Source organism: Mustela nivalis (assembly GCF_964662115.1).
Source record: "Mustela nivalis genome assembly, chromosome: 8".
In the NCBI taxonomy this organism is placed as follows: domain Eukaryota; kingdom Metazoa; phylum Chordata; class Mammalia; order Carnivora; family Mustelidae; genus Mustela; species Mustela nivalis.
This window is the reverse complement of record NC_139027.1, coordinates 120,664,787-120,681,207: the sequence shown is the minus strand read 5'-3', so window position 1 is coordinate 120,681,207 and position 16,421 is coordinate 120,664,787. Positions and strand designations below refer to the sequence as shown.

The window sequence follows — 16,421 nt, the reverse complement described above, 5'->3', positions numbered from 1 at the left end:
GTAAGATCCACCTTGCAGGACTGTCTTGATAAAAAAGTTATGTTTATAAAATGAGAAGCCTGGCACATCAAAGGTGATCAAAGGTGATACTTCCCTGATACATTGAGAATATTCTCTTTTCCTAGTGAGATGTAAGGCCGTGAGGGACATTAGTTTAGAACTTGTGTTCTGGAATTAAACACCTGGGTTTGAATTCTGGCTCTGCCAATTAAGAACTTGCGTGATCTTATTCAGTCACTTAACCTTAAGCCTCAATTTCCTCAACTGGGAAGTAGGAATGAAAATAGCACTCACTTTACAGTGTGCCTTGCACACAAGGTGTATATCTGTTACTATTGTTTTTATCAGGTGAAGTTGAACCAGAAAATGTTCCATGCCAGGCTGTAATGCCCCTGGTATTTTCCCTGAGCAGTTATTTTCAATTCTCAACCTTGAAAGGACTAGTTCATCCCACACTCAGTTATATTCTGCAGCATTTTCTAACATTTTTATTGTTGATTTTTAAGATTTAACATTTTACATTTTAACATTTAATATTTTTACAGTTCTGTGATTCAGTAAGTTTCAGAAATGCTAAGTTGAACCAAGTTCACGAAGTGTCTTCCCTTCAGGGTTTCTCAGAGCCTTTAACATGCAAAAATTGTTTATTAAATTGGTGGTATACAGGGCTTTTTAAAACCATGAGTCAAGGAATATTTTATTCCTCGAGGATCGCTTTGAAGAATAAGCAAAAAGGAGCTCTGACTTATGTCACTGAATCCTGGGAAGCATGTTTGACATCCTGTAGTCCCTTCTCATGGGCCAGAGTCCAGAGACTAGGCACCAAGACAAGCTACTTACCTACAATAGAGACAGAAGGGAAATCCAAGATTTTCACGGAGGAATTGTCCCTTAGGCTCCTGTCATCCCTGGGCTTTTCTTCAGGTGGCAGGTGGCTGGAGGGAGTGAGGAAGCACATGGAGACCAGCAGGGTGGCCAGGAGTAGGTGGAGGATATTCATCCCTGGAGGCCTGAGTGGGACAGAGAAGGCTGTCAGGCTAGTGGGTCAGGAGTCCTGGCAAGAGGATGTGTCATCCTCGTGCTTTCGTTGTGTTTATTTGGGCTGGTGCTCTGACCCATTACCTAAGTGTTCCGGTAGAGCTGGAGGACCACCAAGGCTTAGGACAGGAAAGGGGGACTGAGGAAGGATGAAGAGAGAAAAGGAGAGTCAGGGAGAGGAAGAGAGACACAGCAAGGAGGGAGATTGAAGCCAAGAGAAAAGGAATATATTGCAGTTTTCTCTGTCATCCAGAGCATGGGGTGATGGGTTTTATTTATTTATTTTTTTAAGTCAGTTGCCCCAGGTGACCCTAGACCTGGGCAGAATTTTTGAATGGTCCCCAGTAGTGCCTCATTGTGGCCGAGGTTTTACTAAGGTGCAGAGGATAAAGCTCATAAGACTCTCTGAGAAACAAGCAGTGATAAATGGCATCTTCAGACAAGTGTATGTTGTTGCATTTGATTCCCATGTCCAGAGGGAATGAAATGGTATGGTTTGCATGAGAAGGATGGACCTGTTGACATAGCCTAACTGTATTTACTGACTTATTACTGGCTGGATTTTGATGAAGCAGACAGATCTCAGAGTGGATTTATTCCCATGAATCCTTTGTTTGGCTTAATCAGGGCTCAAAGCTTCAGTAGCGTCTTCACTTTCTCTGAGTGTGGGATCCCCACTGTTCCCCTGCTCTGTGGGCTGCTCTCTCTGGCCTGGGGAAAAACTGAGGCTGCTTTTCCAAAAATCTCTCTGCCCTGCCACAAAGCATGGTGGGTGAGAAAAGAATAAAAACAATCTGCTTATGCTGGTCCTGCCCACTCCTGGGTTCTCCTTACAGAAGCCTGGCAATTCCTAGCCTACTCCCCCAGCCTAACAAACTACAATGAATAAAATAATAATTGCTTAGAATCTAAGTAATTTAGTGGAACTATATGACTAAACGGAGCCTGAGAACGGTGAAATCTCAGTGGAATTAATCTTACTTGTATGTTGGGAGAGGGCAAAGAATGAGTATTCCTTGCACCAATCCTGGGAAGGATATGTATATTCTAAATGTAATACAATATAGGCCTATAATGCCTAGTTGTATTATCATCCTCAGGGTCAGTTTTGTTTTTTTGTTTTTTTGTTTTTTTTTTTAGAATTTAGAATTTTGTGGATTTTCGAAAGCTAATATCTATATCCTATATTAAACTACATACAAGGGTTCTGGGAGCACTCCTATAAAATTTTTGCTACTGCAGCAAAGAGATAGTGATATTCATAATAAGCATAAAAAAGACTACGAATTGACTTGCATCAATTGAGGATGGGTTTTGTTGCTAAGAGACTTCAGGTAAGGTCAGGTTTTGCCGCCAAAGGAAGAAAGAAAACTGGCAGTTTTCAGACTTTTGGGATTTTGCAATTTCAGGTAAAGGATTATGGACCTCTACAAACCCTCATTGCTGTTACTACTCAACACGGAACACACGCTCCCTGCTATTAATGCAAGATAATAATGCTGACAGCAATGACTACCTATGCAACTGTTTCTCAAGAGTAATTTATCTTTCCCTTCTGTCATGGTGAAGACTCTTCTTTGATCCATGTATCACTGGAGATAATTCCTTCTCTTAAACTTATCATCTGGTTTAAGTTACTGCTTAGGATTTAAGATTAATTTCTGTTCAGCATGGTGGATGTAAAGAATCCAGAAAGGGGAGTAGGTTAGCTGGATGTACTTGCTATATAAGTGGCTGTGTGACCCTGGACCCATCTGGGCCTCTGCTTTCTCATCTGTTAAAAGAGAGGCTAGGACTGCATGATTTAGTACACATATACGAGGCACAGAGTTGAAACTGTAAATAAAGATTTGTTTAATGAATGAAAGAGTCTTAAGAGCTTCCTATTCTAAAATCTAATGAATCAGTGATATCGGATTCTTGCTTCCTGGACTTTGGGACAGGTTAAATAGTTGCACAAAGGTTTTGTTAGGGCCATCTTTGAATCCTTAAGAGTTAAGGGATTTGCAAGTACCTTCATGTGACTGAATCTGATTAAATCCTGGAAAAGAGGGCATGGAAAGTCATGGCGAAATGCAATTGGCTGTGTATCTCAGAAGTCTTGCTGGTGTGTGTGTGCATATGTGTATGTACGTGTGCTGTGTCAGCACATGGGTGCTAATGAATAAGGACCCTAACTGAGGAAATAGGGGAGACAACAGTATCCAGATCATCCCTGAGTATGATAAAATGAGTAGACAGTATATCAGTACAGAGTACACACTCACTGTGCACTGCAGACATTCCCTTAGCTATGGCACTAGGGGATAGCCTGATATCTTAATCCTTTAGGGTCAAGCCTTGGCCCCCAAAGCAAAAGAAGGGATTATAATTCCCCAGTGAAGAGGAAGGGCTAACCACCTATTGGAACAGAGGTATAGTGAGAGATAAGAACTGAGGAAGAGGAGAAGGCACCAGAGTTTTCCTGAAAAGAGCGAACAATATTAGCTGCTGACCATACTAGGTGTTAATGAGGTGCAACCCTGACATCCTGCCTTGGGTTTTGCTTGTGGCATCAGTGAGGGGAGCCAGGGTGTTTGGGAAGCCAGCAAGCTAGCATTACTGAGAAGGTGACCAGGCTTTGTTGGTTGTAATAATGGCTTCTACCAGTCTTGCCAAGCACCAATTGCCAGGGACATAGGGGCCTGGGTGAAGCTCATCCCTGTGTAGGAAAAAAGTGGTCAGAGGCAAAGTAGTGTTTGGTAGAGGCCTAACATGGAGGAGCATCTCTTATAGGCCAGTGGTGCTGGAGGCAGACTCTCCCCTGATCAATCTTTTGGAACAAAATATATACTTGGGAATAAAGAGTAATTAATCCAGGAGGGAATCTTAACCTTTAAATTATCTACAAACCTTTGTCCATATGTGCACCCCCCCACCCCAGGGAGAAGGTCCATAGCTTTCTCTGGATCTATAAGGGCCCCGAAAATGCTCAGAACCCCTTTTTTGCAACCTGAGTGACGTTCATCCAGAACCACAGGCACATGAGAACAGAGGATACTTTTTTTTTTTTTTTCTGTCCAGGCAATAATTGAGTTCTATACTTGGGAAAGTGTGCTTTTTGGAAGGGGCATATCATTCCAGTACTGGTATAAAGTAAACATAGTACTGAAGCAAACCAAAGAATATAAACATTATGGTTTCATTTGTGAACAAATATCAAAACTCCTTCAAATATAGATATGCTTACATATGCAAAGAAAAAAGAGTGGAAGGATACACATAAAAATTTTAAACTTTTTTTTTTTTTTTTTTTAGATTTTCTTTCTTTATTTGACAGACAGAGATCACAAGTAGGCAGAGAGGCAGGCAGAGAGAGAGAGGAGAAAGCAGGCTCCCTGCGGAGCAGAGAGCCCGATGTGGGGCTCGATCCCAGGACCCTGGGATCATGACCTGAGCCGAAGGCAGAGGCTTTAGCCCACTGAGCCACCCAGGTGGCCCCATATAAAAATTTTAATAATGAATACTTCTTAGGAATGGAATTGAGGATGGCAAGTCAGGTAAAGACACGTACTTCTTCATGTACTTCTGTATTTGAATTTCCTTTTCAAGAATATTATCACTTTGGGGCACCTGAGTGGCTCATTTGGTTAAGTGTCTGCTTTCAACTCAGGGCATGATCCCATGGTCCTGGGATGGAGCCCCACTCCCTGCTCAGCAGGGAGTCTGCTTCTCCTCTCCCTCTGCTCTCCCCCTTCTTCTCTCTCTCTCAAAAAGATAAATAAAATCTTTTAAAAAGGGAGAGGAGCAAAATGGCGGAGGAGTAGGAGACCTAAATATTACTGGGTCAGTGTCGTTCAGCTAGATAGTTATCAAACCATTCTGAACACTTACAAACTCAACAGGTGATTGAAGAGAAGAAGAGCAGCAATTCTAGGAACAGAAAATTGACCACTTTCTGGAAGGTAGGACGTGCAGAGAAGTGAATCTGGGGCAATATACAGGAAGAGAGACCGTGGTGGTGGTGGGGGAAGTGGTAGAACAGGAGCACAAAATTGGAACTTTTAGAAGTCTGCTCTACTGAAGGACATTGCTCCAGAGGCTAAGCAGGGATGAAGCCCTCATAGGGACAGTGTGGTCTCAGGACCTGTGGTGTCACAAAAAGACCGGGGGTGTCTGAGTGTGGCAAAGCTCCCAGGTATCAGAGCGGGGAAGCCAGCGGCAGAGATGGAGCTGAGAAGTGGGCTCTCAGCTTGGGGTTACCTTAAACCATGATTCAAGCACAGTTGGGCCCCTGTTATTTGAGCAGGGACCCCACAAGTGGCAGATCCAGGGAGACCCCCTCCTTCCTCCTCTGGGAGAAGCAGTGTAGGAGCATGCTGCAGCAACCTGCTGGGTTTGGAGACTCCAAATGGGGCCATGCTCCAGAGATAGAAACACTCCATCAGAGGCTGGGTGAGTACAGAGTGAGGGTGGAGACCAGGGAGACAGGTGTGAATGATTGCTTTTCTCTGCGGGCACACTGAGGAATGGAGTCCTGAGTTCTCAGCTTCTACAGGGCCAGATATTGGGAGGCCACCATCTTTATTCCCATCCTCCAAAGCTGTTCAGAAATTGTTCAGGGAACAAAAGCTACTGAGAGCAAAACTGAGCAGATTACTTAGCTTGGCCCCTGGCAAGGGCAGTGCAATTCCAATTCAGGCAAAGACATTTGAGAATCAATGCAACAGGCCCTTCCCCCAGAAGATCAACAAGAACAGCCAACAAAGACCAAGTTCACCAATCAATGAAAATTGCAAAACTTCAGAGCTCTGGGAATACAGCACATAGACTTTGTGGCTTTTTCCTCATGATTCTTTAGTCTTTCAAAATTAAATTTTTTAATTTTATTTTTTTCTTATTCTATTTTAAAAATATTTTCCTCTTTCTTATTTTAATGTTTTTTAAACTATTTTATCTTATCAGTACATAAAAAAAAACTTTAAAAATTTTCATTGTTATAGTCATAGTCTATCCCTTCATTGTATTTAACCTTATTTTTTGTATACATAGAGGTTTTTCTTTCTTTAAAATTTTGGAAGGCAGTTTCTTCTAATAGACCAAAATACACCCAAAATCAAGTGTGTGGCTCTGTTCTAGTCACCAGTCTAAGATATATCTATATCTATATCTATCTATTTATATATTCATATATTTATCCCCCCCCCCATTTTCTTCTCCCCCCAGTTTTGGGTCTATTCTGCTTTGGTTAGTGTATATTTTTCTGGGGTTGTTGCTACTCTTTTAGTATTTTTGTTCTCTCATTCATCTATTCTTATCTGGATAAAATGACAGGGTGGAAAAACTCACCTCAAATAAAAGAACAAGAGGCAGTACCAATGGTTAGGGACCTAATCAATACAGACATTAGTAATATGTCAGAACTAGAGTTCAGAATGACAATTATCAAGGTGCTAGCTGGGCTTGAAGAAAGCATGGAAGATACTAGAGAATCCCTTTCTGAAAAAATAAAATCCCTTTCAGGAGAAATGGAAGAACTAATATCTAACCAACTTGAAATTTAAAAAGCTATTAATGAGGTGTAATAAAAAATAGAGGCTTACTGCTAGGATAAGTGAGGCAGAAGAGAGAATTAGTGATATAGAAGACTAAATGATGGAGAATAAAGAAGACAAACAACTACTGGACCATGAAGGGAGAATTTGAGAGATAATTGATACCATAACATGAAATGATATCAGAATAATTAGGATCCCAGAAGAAGAAGAAAGAAAGAGGGGGTTAGAAGATATATTGGAGCAAATTATAGCAGAGAATTTCCATAATTTGGTGAAGGGAACAATCATCAAAATCCAGAAGGCACAGAGATTCCTCCCCCTCAAAATCAATAAAAATAGGTCCATACGCTGTCATCTAATAGTAAAACTTGCAAGTATCAGTGACAAAAAGAAAATCCTGAAAGCAGCTTGAGACAAGAGGTCTGTAACATTCAATGGCAGAAATATTAGATTGGCAGCAGACCTATCCACAGAGAACTGGCAGGCCAGAAAGGAATGGCATGATTTATTCAGAGCACTAAATGAGAAAAATTTGCAGCCAAGAATACTATGTCCTGCTAGGCTGTCATTGAAAATAGAAGGAGAGATAAAAAGCTTCCAGGATGAACAAAAACTAAAAGAATTTTCAAACATGAAACCAGCCCTACAATAAATATTGAAAGCGGTCCTCTAAGCAAAGAGAGAGCCTAAAAGTAACAGACCAGAAAGGAACAGAGACAATATATAGTAACAGTGACCTTACAGGCAATACAATGGCTCTAAATTCATATCTTTCAATAGTTACCCTGAATGTAAATGGGCTAAATGCCCCAATCAAAAGACACAAAGTATCAGAAAGGATAAAAAAACAAGACTTGCTGTCTGCAAGAAACTCATTTTAGACCCAAAGACACCTCCAGATTTAAAGTGAGGGGGTGGGAAACCACTTACCATGCTAATGGACATCAAAAGAAGTCTGGGGTGGCAATCCTTATACCAGATAAATTAGATTAGATTTTAAGCCAAAGACTATAATAAGAGATGAGAAGGGACACTATATCATACTTAAAGGGTCTGTCCAACAAGAAGATCTAACAATCTTAAATATCTATGCCCCTAACATGGAAGCAAGCAGCCAATTATATAAACCAATTAATAACAAAATCAAAGAAACAATATCAACAATAATACAATAATAGTAGGGGACTTTAACAGCACCCCTCACTGAAATGGACAGATCATCTAAGCAAAGATCAAGGAAATAAAGGCTTTAAATGACACACTGGACCAGATGGACATTGCAGATATATTTAGAATATTCCACCCCAAAGCAACAGAATACACATTCTTCTAGAGTGTACATGGAACATTCTCGAGAATACATCACATCCTGGGTCACAAATAAGGTCTCAACTGGTACCAAAAGATTAGGATCACTCCCTGCATATTTTCAGACCACAATGCTTTGAAACTAGAACTCAACCACAAGAGGAAAGTTGGAAAGAACTCAAATACATGGAGGCTAAAGAGCATCCTACTAAAGAATGAATGGGTCAACCAGGAAATTAAAGAATTTTAAAAAATTCATGGAAATAAATGAAAATAAAAACACAGCTGTTCCAAATCTTTAGGACATATCAAAGGCAGTCCTGAGAGCAAAGCATATAGCAATACAAGCCTTTCTCATGAAACAAGAAAGCACTCAAGTACACAACTTAACCCTACTCCTAAAGGAGCTGGAGAAAGAACAGCAAAAAAAGACTAACCCCAGCAGGAGATGAAATATCATAAAAATCAGAGCAGAAATCAATGAAGTAGAAACCAAAAGAACAGTAGACAAATCAACGAAACTAGGAGCTGGTTCTTTGAAAGAATTAATAAGATTGATAAACCCCTGGCTAGACTTATCAAAAACAAAAAAGAAAAGAGCTAAGTTAATAAAATCATGAATGAAAGAGGAGAGATCACAACCAACACCAAAGAAATACAAACAATTATAAGAACATATTATGAGCAACTGTATGCCAGCAAATTTGACAACCTGGAAGAAATGAATGCATTCCTAGAGATGTATAAATGACCGAAACTGAACCAGGAAGAAATAGAAAATCTGAATGGACCCACAACCAGTAAGGAAATTGAAGCAGTTATCAAAAGTCTCCCAAAAACAAGAGCCCAGGGTGAGACAGCTTCTCAGGGGAATTCTACCAAACATTTTAAGAAGAATTAATACCTATTCTCCTGAAATGGTTCCAAAAAAATAGAAATGGAAGGAAAACTTCCAAACTCATCTTATGAGGCCAGAATTACCTTGATCCCCAAACCAGACAAAGACCCCATCAAAAAGGAGAATTACAGACCAATATCCTTAATATCCTTAATGAACACAGATGCAAAAATTCTCACCAAAATACTAGCCAAGAGGATCCAACAGTACATTAAAAGGATTATTCACCACAACAAACTGGGATTTATTCCTGGGCTGCTGGCTCAACATCTGCAAATCAATCAACATGATACAGTACATTAATAAAAGGAAGAACAAGAACCATATGATACTCTCAACAGATGCAGAAAAAGCATTTGACAAAGTACAGCATCCATTCTTGATCAAAACTCTTCACAGGATAGGGATAGAGAGTACATACCTCAATATCATCAAAGCCATCTATGAAAAACCCAAACCAAATATCATTCTCAATGGGGAAAAACTGACAGCTTTTCCCCTAAGGTCAGGAATATAGGAGGGATGTCCACCATCACCACTGCTATTCAACATAGTACTAGAAGTCCTAGCTTCAGCAATCAGACAACGGAAATAAATAAAAGGGATCCAAATCAGCAAAGAAGTAAAACTCTCACTCTTTGCAGATGATATGACACTTTTTGTGGAAAACCCAAAAGACTCCACCCCCAAAAGTGCTAGAACTCATACAAGAATTCAGTAAAATGATAGGATATAAAATCAATGCACAGAAATCAGTTACATTTCTATACACCAACAATAAGACGGAAGAAAGAGAAATTAAGGAGTCAATCCCATTTACAAATGCACCCCAAACTATAAGGTACCTAGGAATAAATCTAACCAAAGAGGCAAAGAACCTGTACTCAGAAAACTATAGAATACTCATGGAAGAAACTAAGGAAGACACAAAGAAATAGAAAAAAAATTTCATGCTCATGGACTGGAAGAACAAATATTGTGAAAATGTCCATGCTATTTAAAGCAATCTACACATTTAATGCAATCCCTATCAAAATACCATCAGTTTTTTTTTCCAAAGAAATGGAACAAATAATCCTAAAACTTGTATGGAACCAGAAAAGATCCCAAATAGCCAGAGGAATGTTGATAAAGAAAACCAAAGTTGGTGGCACCACAATTCCAGACTTCAAGCTCTATTACAAAGCTGTCATCATCAAGACAGATGGTACTGGCACAAAAACAGACACATAGGTCAATAGAACAGAACAGAGAGCCCAGAAATGGACCCGCAACTCTATGGTCAACTAATCTTCGACAAAGCAGGAAAGAATGTCCAGTGGAAAAAAGACAGTTTTTACAACAAATGTTGTCAGGAAAATTGGACAGCCACATGCAGAAGAACAAAACTGACCATTTCCTTACACCACACACAAAAACAGACTCAAAATGGATGAAAGACCTCAATGTGAGACAAAAATCCCTCAAAATCCTTGAGGAGAACATAGGCAGCAACCTCTTCAACCTCAGCCACAGCACCTTCTTCCTAGAAACATTGCCAAAGACAGGGAAGCAAGGGCAAAATGAACTATTGGGACTTCATCAAGATCAAAAGATTTTGCACAGCAAAGGGAACAGTCAACAAAACCAAAAGACAACTGACAGAATGGGGCAAGATATTTGCAAATGACTTATCAAATAAAGGGCTAGTATCCACAATCTATAAAGAACTTATCAAACTCAACATCCAAAGAACAAATAATCCAATCAAGAAATGGGCAGAAGACATGAAAGACATTTCTGTAAAGAAGATGTCCAAATGGCCAATAGATACATGAAAAAGTGCTCAACAATACTTGGCATCAGGGAAATACAAGTCAAAACCACAGTGAAATACTACCTCACACCAGTCAGAATGACTAAATTTCAACAAGTCAGGAAATGACTTGGTCTCAGTCCCTCAGGTGCCTTTCTTCAGGCCCTTCACCACCAATGTTGGTGAGGATGCAGAGAAAGGGGAACCCTCCTACACTATTGGTGGGAATGCTAGCTGGTGTAGCCACTCTGGAAGACGGTATGGAAGTTCCTCAAAAAGTTGAAAATAGAGCTATCCTATGACCCAGCAATCGCACTACTGTGTATGTACCACAAAGATACAAATGTAGTGATCTAAAGGGGCACCTGCACCCCAGTGTTTATAGCTGCAATGTCCACAATAGCCAAACTATGGAGAGAACCTAGATGTCCATGAACAGATGAATGGATAAAGAAGATGTGGTATATATATATACACACACACAATGGAATATTACATAGCCATTAAAAAAATGAAATCCTGCTATTTGCGACAACATGGATGGAACTAGAGGCTATTATGCTAGGGGAAATAAGTTAATCAGAGAATGACAGTTATCATGTGATCTCTTTGATATGAGGAATTTGAAAGACAGTCAGGGTACCTGGGGAGTAAGGAGGGAAAAAATGAAACAAGATGGGATTGGGAGGGAGACAAACCATGAGAGACTCTTAATTTCAGGAAACAAACTGAGGGTTGCTGAAGGGTAGGGGGGTTGGATAGGGTAGCTGGGTTACGGACACTGCGGAGGGTATGTGCTATGGTAAGTGCTGTAAATTGTATAAGACTGATGATTCACAGACCTGTTCCCTTGAAAAAAATAATGCATTATATGTTAATAAAAAAATCTTTTAAAAAAACAATCTTACTACTCTGTCAAAAAAGAGATGATAGAAATAAAATACTGAATGCTACTTGACATAACATCAAAGGATTTAAAGAAAATGGATGGAGAGTTATATTTTATTTGTGACAATGATGCTGTGGAATTTGCAGGAACTTCCTCCCCCTTTGTACCTCAAATTCCAGGTACAGTTTGCTCTCAGCATCTACTGCTCTGTCACCAAAATGTAGGGCTTTCTCATAGCATATTTTCCTTTTACCCTTCTCTGTCCTGGAAAGCTCTCAAAGTTTTTACCCTTCTGGTTCATCAGCCACTGTTTCTGATACGCCAAAACCTAGGAAAGGTTAACACAAACTTTGTTATGGTTTTTATTTCTCAACCAAATGAACTACACCAATTACTGAAGGTCAGAGCCAGAGGAGAAATAGCTCTCATTCATAATTACATAGTTTCCCCACACAAAATGTTCAGTGGCTGCATAGGGGTCCTATCATCCTATACATCTTTGACCCATCTGATCAACAGGTAATATACGTGGATATACGTGGATACGACAGGTGTCTTGCTGTGCTGACCTAAGGAGGCCCCATTCCTTAATATTCCTTTAGGCTTATCAGTGAGGACAACCTCTAGAGTAGCATGAAGGTGTCAATATGTTTTATCCAGTTAGTTTTCTCCTAGAATAGCCAATTGAGCAACAAATATTTTTTGAGGTTTCCTTCCCATGGCCGTTAGTGTTACAGGATTAAGTAGACCTCTAAGCAAGGCAAGAGAAGGAGAAGCAAAGAAAGAAGGGTCCATAGAACTTCAGGACATGGTGCTAGGAGAGCAGATTTTGCTAAGCGTGGGAATGGGATACCAAAAGAGAGGAAGAGACTGATGGAAAGGGCCTGAAGAAAGGCACCTGAGGGACTGAGACCAACATTCCAAGGGATCATTTAATTGACCTCATCCATAACAGGTGGGAAAATCATTAGAAAGACAAGGCCAAGAGAGCATAAGGAATTCACCAACCTCTCAGTTAGTTCTTGCTCTCTTTTTGGTTAACCTGGTCCTAGAGATTCAGCATCCCTGACGAACTGCTAAACAAAGCTACTCTAAGCCAAGCCACCGATACCTTTACCTAGACAACTGTGAATGTCCCATGTGTGTATGAATGTCTCTTAATTGACATCCTGCCTCCTTTCTTGTCCCATCGCATCCTTTCCTCAAATAGTAGCCAGAGGGATTGGAGAAGAGGGGCACGATTCAAATCACGCATCACTCCCTGCTTAAACCCTGTTAGAACTTTCCATTGTTCTTGGAATAAAACCAGAATTTCCTACAAAGCCCTGTTACTGTCTCTGGACTCATCTGATAGACTCCCTGCTGAGTCACTATATTCTAGACATATTGTACTCCTTTCTGTTTCTAGAATATGCTAAACTGTTGCCTATCTCAGGGCCTTTACACCTGTCATTCTCTTAACCCTAAATGTTCATTCCCTGGCCTTGAACTTGGTTCCCTCATCTCTTCACATGGCTGGATCATTGGCAATCACTGGATTTTTGTACAAATATCACCTCATTTTTTATTTTTACCACTTTATCTGAAAGTGTCCTTTCTCCAGTTTCTCTCTATCCCATTATCCATTTCTTTCATAGTTCTTACAAAATTAGCAATTATCTATGCTTATCTCCATAATGCCTTCCCTTCTCTTGTAAAATTTAAATTTCCAGAAGGTAGGGACCTTGTTGTCAAATTCATTTTGCTGCCCCCACTACTAAGCACTGCCTGGCACATAGTCAACCCTCAATAAGTATTTGCCAAATAAGTGAATGAATCAATGGGTAGCAAAAACAAAAACAAACACAAACAAACAAAACAAAACAAAACCAACAACAGAAAATCTATAGATTTGCTAGTCCCCTCAGGCCAACAGGACAGGTTACACATCAAATTTGATTGTGATTCAATGTCTTTTCCTTGGCTTTTGCTCTACTATTTTGGGGCTTGGACAATTCTTGAGTTTCATCAGTATCCATTATCTGAGTGCTAGGATAGGACTCTGGCTTTTCTTAATATCTTTGATCTTGTGCTTGACCAAAAAAGGTGAAAGAGACCATTTACTCTGTGAATAAAAGTGTCTGGCAAGGGGGCTGAGATGGGCATAGAAGAACAGGAAGAGACTTCAAGGATCTTGTTCAAGGAACTTAAGCCTGGTTATGCATTAGAATTATCAGGAGAGTTTTTGCCACTATGCCCACAATACTGTGTTAAGTATTTTGTACATACTGTAAACAAGCACTTACTGTACTTACATACAGTAAGATGCACGAATTTAAGTATTCAGCCTAATGAATTTTAACTTATATGTATACTTACGTAACCACTACTCAGATCAAGATATACAATACTTCTTTCACTCCTGAAAGCTTCCTTAGGTGTCTTTCCAGTCAATACCTATTTTTACCCTTCCGAAGTAACCTCTGTTTTCACACTAACCACCATAGATCAATTTTTCTGGTTTTTGTATTCCTATAAATGAATCAGACTGAATGAAATCCTTTGTGTGGGATTATTTCTTCTTTTGCTCAACATATTTTTGAGGTTTTATTTTTTCATGAATTTTTGTTTGTTTCATAAATAAGTAGTTTGCTCTTTTTTTCCTGATTAGGATTTCACTGTAAATACATCACATTCATTTATCCATTCTCTTGGAAAGCTTTTACAAGAAGTAAACCCAAACCTTGTCCTAGGCTCACTGAATCTGAATCTCCAGGAATGGAACCTGGGAGGCATATTTTTAATGTTTCCAGGTAATTGTGATGTATAGCCATGTGCGAGAAACAACACTAATTTTTCCCAACCACCCTGGTTCTACAGATAAGAAAACTGAGGCTACAGTAAGAAAGGAGTTCTCTAAGTAGACACTTGAACCAATAAGAGGCAAGACTAGAACTTCTTTCACTCTGCTACTCTTTCCACTGCAAGACAACTCAAACTTCTAATTAATAATTAGGGATGTGACTCATAATAGCTTCCGTTTATTGAGTACCAGCTATATGCTAGACTCTGCTCTAGGCACATTATGTACATTTAATCCTCTCCATAAACTACATATCATAGCTGAGGAAACTGAAACTCAGAACAGCTCAAAGGACAGAGATAGTGAATATGTAGAGAGGCATCAATCCCAGGTCTGACTCAAGTCACACAAGAAGGTTGGCACCTTTTCCTAAGGTAGAAAGGAGGAACACTACAAACTCATTGGTGTAGGGGCCTGCGGTCCTGACCTAGTCCAACTTGCTACACTAGAAATAAACAAAACCAAGCAAAACAGTATTTACCTTGCTTTTCAAACCCTGGTTTTAGAACTTCTTTAGTTCTCTATCCTCACTGTTCTATCAGTGAAAGTTATTGACTGTCAGATTAATTAAAAATGTTCCAGCTAAGGAGAGGGTGATATGTTTGCTTAGCCACTTGCTCTTCCTCCTCTACGGATCAGTCTCCCCACAGTGGTGGGGACCACAAATACTACCAGTGAGTCTGTCAGGGATGCCTCTCCACATCTGGGAAGGATGTTTCCCAAAGTGGGGAGGGCCTTGACTATTTCACCAGGGAGTAAACTGACCCTAGCAATCAGAAACTAGAATAAGTCAGCCACATCTGCTAGTTGAGATGTTGAACCTGGAGTTCTGAGAGTCTGGAAAGCTCTGTTTTTCAATAATGAGGGAGCCTGGGAAGTATAAGGGAAGGGCCAGCTGAGGAAATAGAGCCTTCTCTTTTGCAGCTGGTGGCATTGAGGGAGCCGAATGGGAAAGAATGGAGAAGGAGAGAAGAAGACTTGTGGGTATTGACAAAGACTCTTCCTGGTCAGACTTTAGACTCCTCTGAGGCTTCTCAACTAGGTCTCAGCCTTGGTCCTCCTCCTGTCTTTGGCCTGCCTACCACATAATTTTAGCAAGAATCCTGTCAATTTAATGAGACTCTCCCCACCCCTGATATCTGATCGATTTCCTCGTCCCCCACTTTGATGTACAAGGCTGCCTTTAGCAAGAATCCTGTTAGGTCAGTTTAGCAAGAATTCTTCCTAGCCTTGATGTCTCCTTTTAGTAATTCTGCATCCACTGACCCTCACTCTGCTTGTGGGTTCTAAATCCACAACTATCTTTGCTGTGTTTGGAGTTGAGCCTGATCTCCATCCTTTATTGCATTATCCCTACTGAAATAGTCTTGAAGAAAGTCTTCCTTAACCATTTTAACAAGCATCAGAATGATTTCTTCTTTAACAATACCAAAACAATTTTATTTCTTGTGCTGTTTCTATATATACAGAAAAATCTGACTGTCGTGACTGAATTGACTAGTTTAATTTTTATACCTTTTTTAATGACTAGTCTATATTTTTATTATCTGATGCCAAACTGGATAATATTCTAATGGGTGGTTTGGGTCTTAACAGCCTGCTTCAGGACTCTTCTGCAGAGAGCAAGAACCATGTGTCAGGCAGGCCCAGGATCTGCCTAAGGGACCCTGAGTTAGAATTTGAGAGAAGGTTTAATTAAGGCTCTGTTTCTTTTCAAGAAGCAAAAAGGCACAAATCATCCAGGCAAGTGCTTCTCAGCATGAAATATGTCTTCATGTTCTACTGAGACAGAGGTCAGAGTCCAGGCTTCCCAGATATTCATTCCCAGAGTATACAAGGAATACAATACTTGTAGGAGTTGCTAAAAAGATTACTTTGTTCTCCTGACAATGTTCCTTTCAGTATGACTTCATGCTTATTACTCAACAAAAACCTTAGTGGGGATTTCACTGATTTTGTTTTTGTCTTCCAGAAACTACTTCTCTCCCATTTCTTTGCCCTGGGCGATGCTGTCTTCTGAGTCTCTAGATCCCTTTGACTTGGGATACATTCTGCACTCACTAAGCATGACCTGAAGCTAGGCCGATGCTCTGCTACAGCTCAGAACTTTACAG

At 40.1% G+C, this 16,421-nt stretch overlaps 1 protein-coding gene across 11 annotated transcripts in view; it reads right to left on the bottom strand.

Moving 5' to 3' along the window:
* ASIP (agouti signaling protein) overlaps positions 1-16,421 on the bottom strand; it is a 133,686-nt gene that overhangs the window by 4,324 nt on the left and 112,941 nt on the right. For 7 of the 11 annotated variants that reach the window (XM_082746077.1, XM_082746078.1, XM_082746076.1 and 4 more), the window contains one exon: positions 841-1,010. In XM_082746077.1, the coding sequence (XP_082602203.1) occupies positions 841-1,000 (160 nt within the window). In that variant the 5' untranslated portion in view covers positions 1,001-1,010. Of the gene's footprint in view, positions 1-840; positions 1,011-12,582; positions 12,661-16,421 lie in introns of those variants that run through there. The other 4 variants (XM_082746073.1, XM_082746082.1, XM_082746080.1 and 1 more) reach the window with 2 other exon arrangements.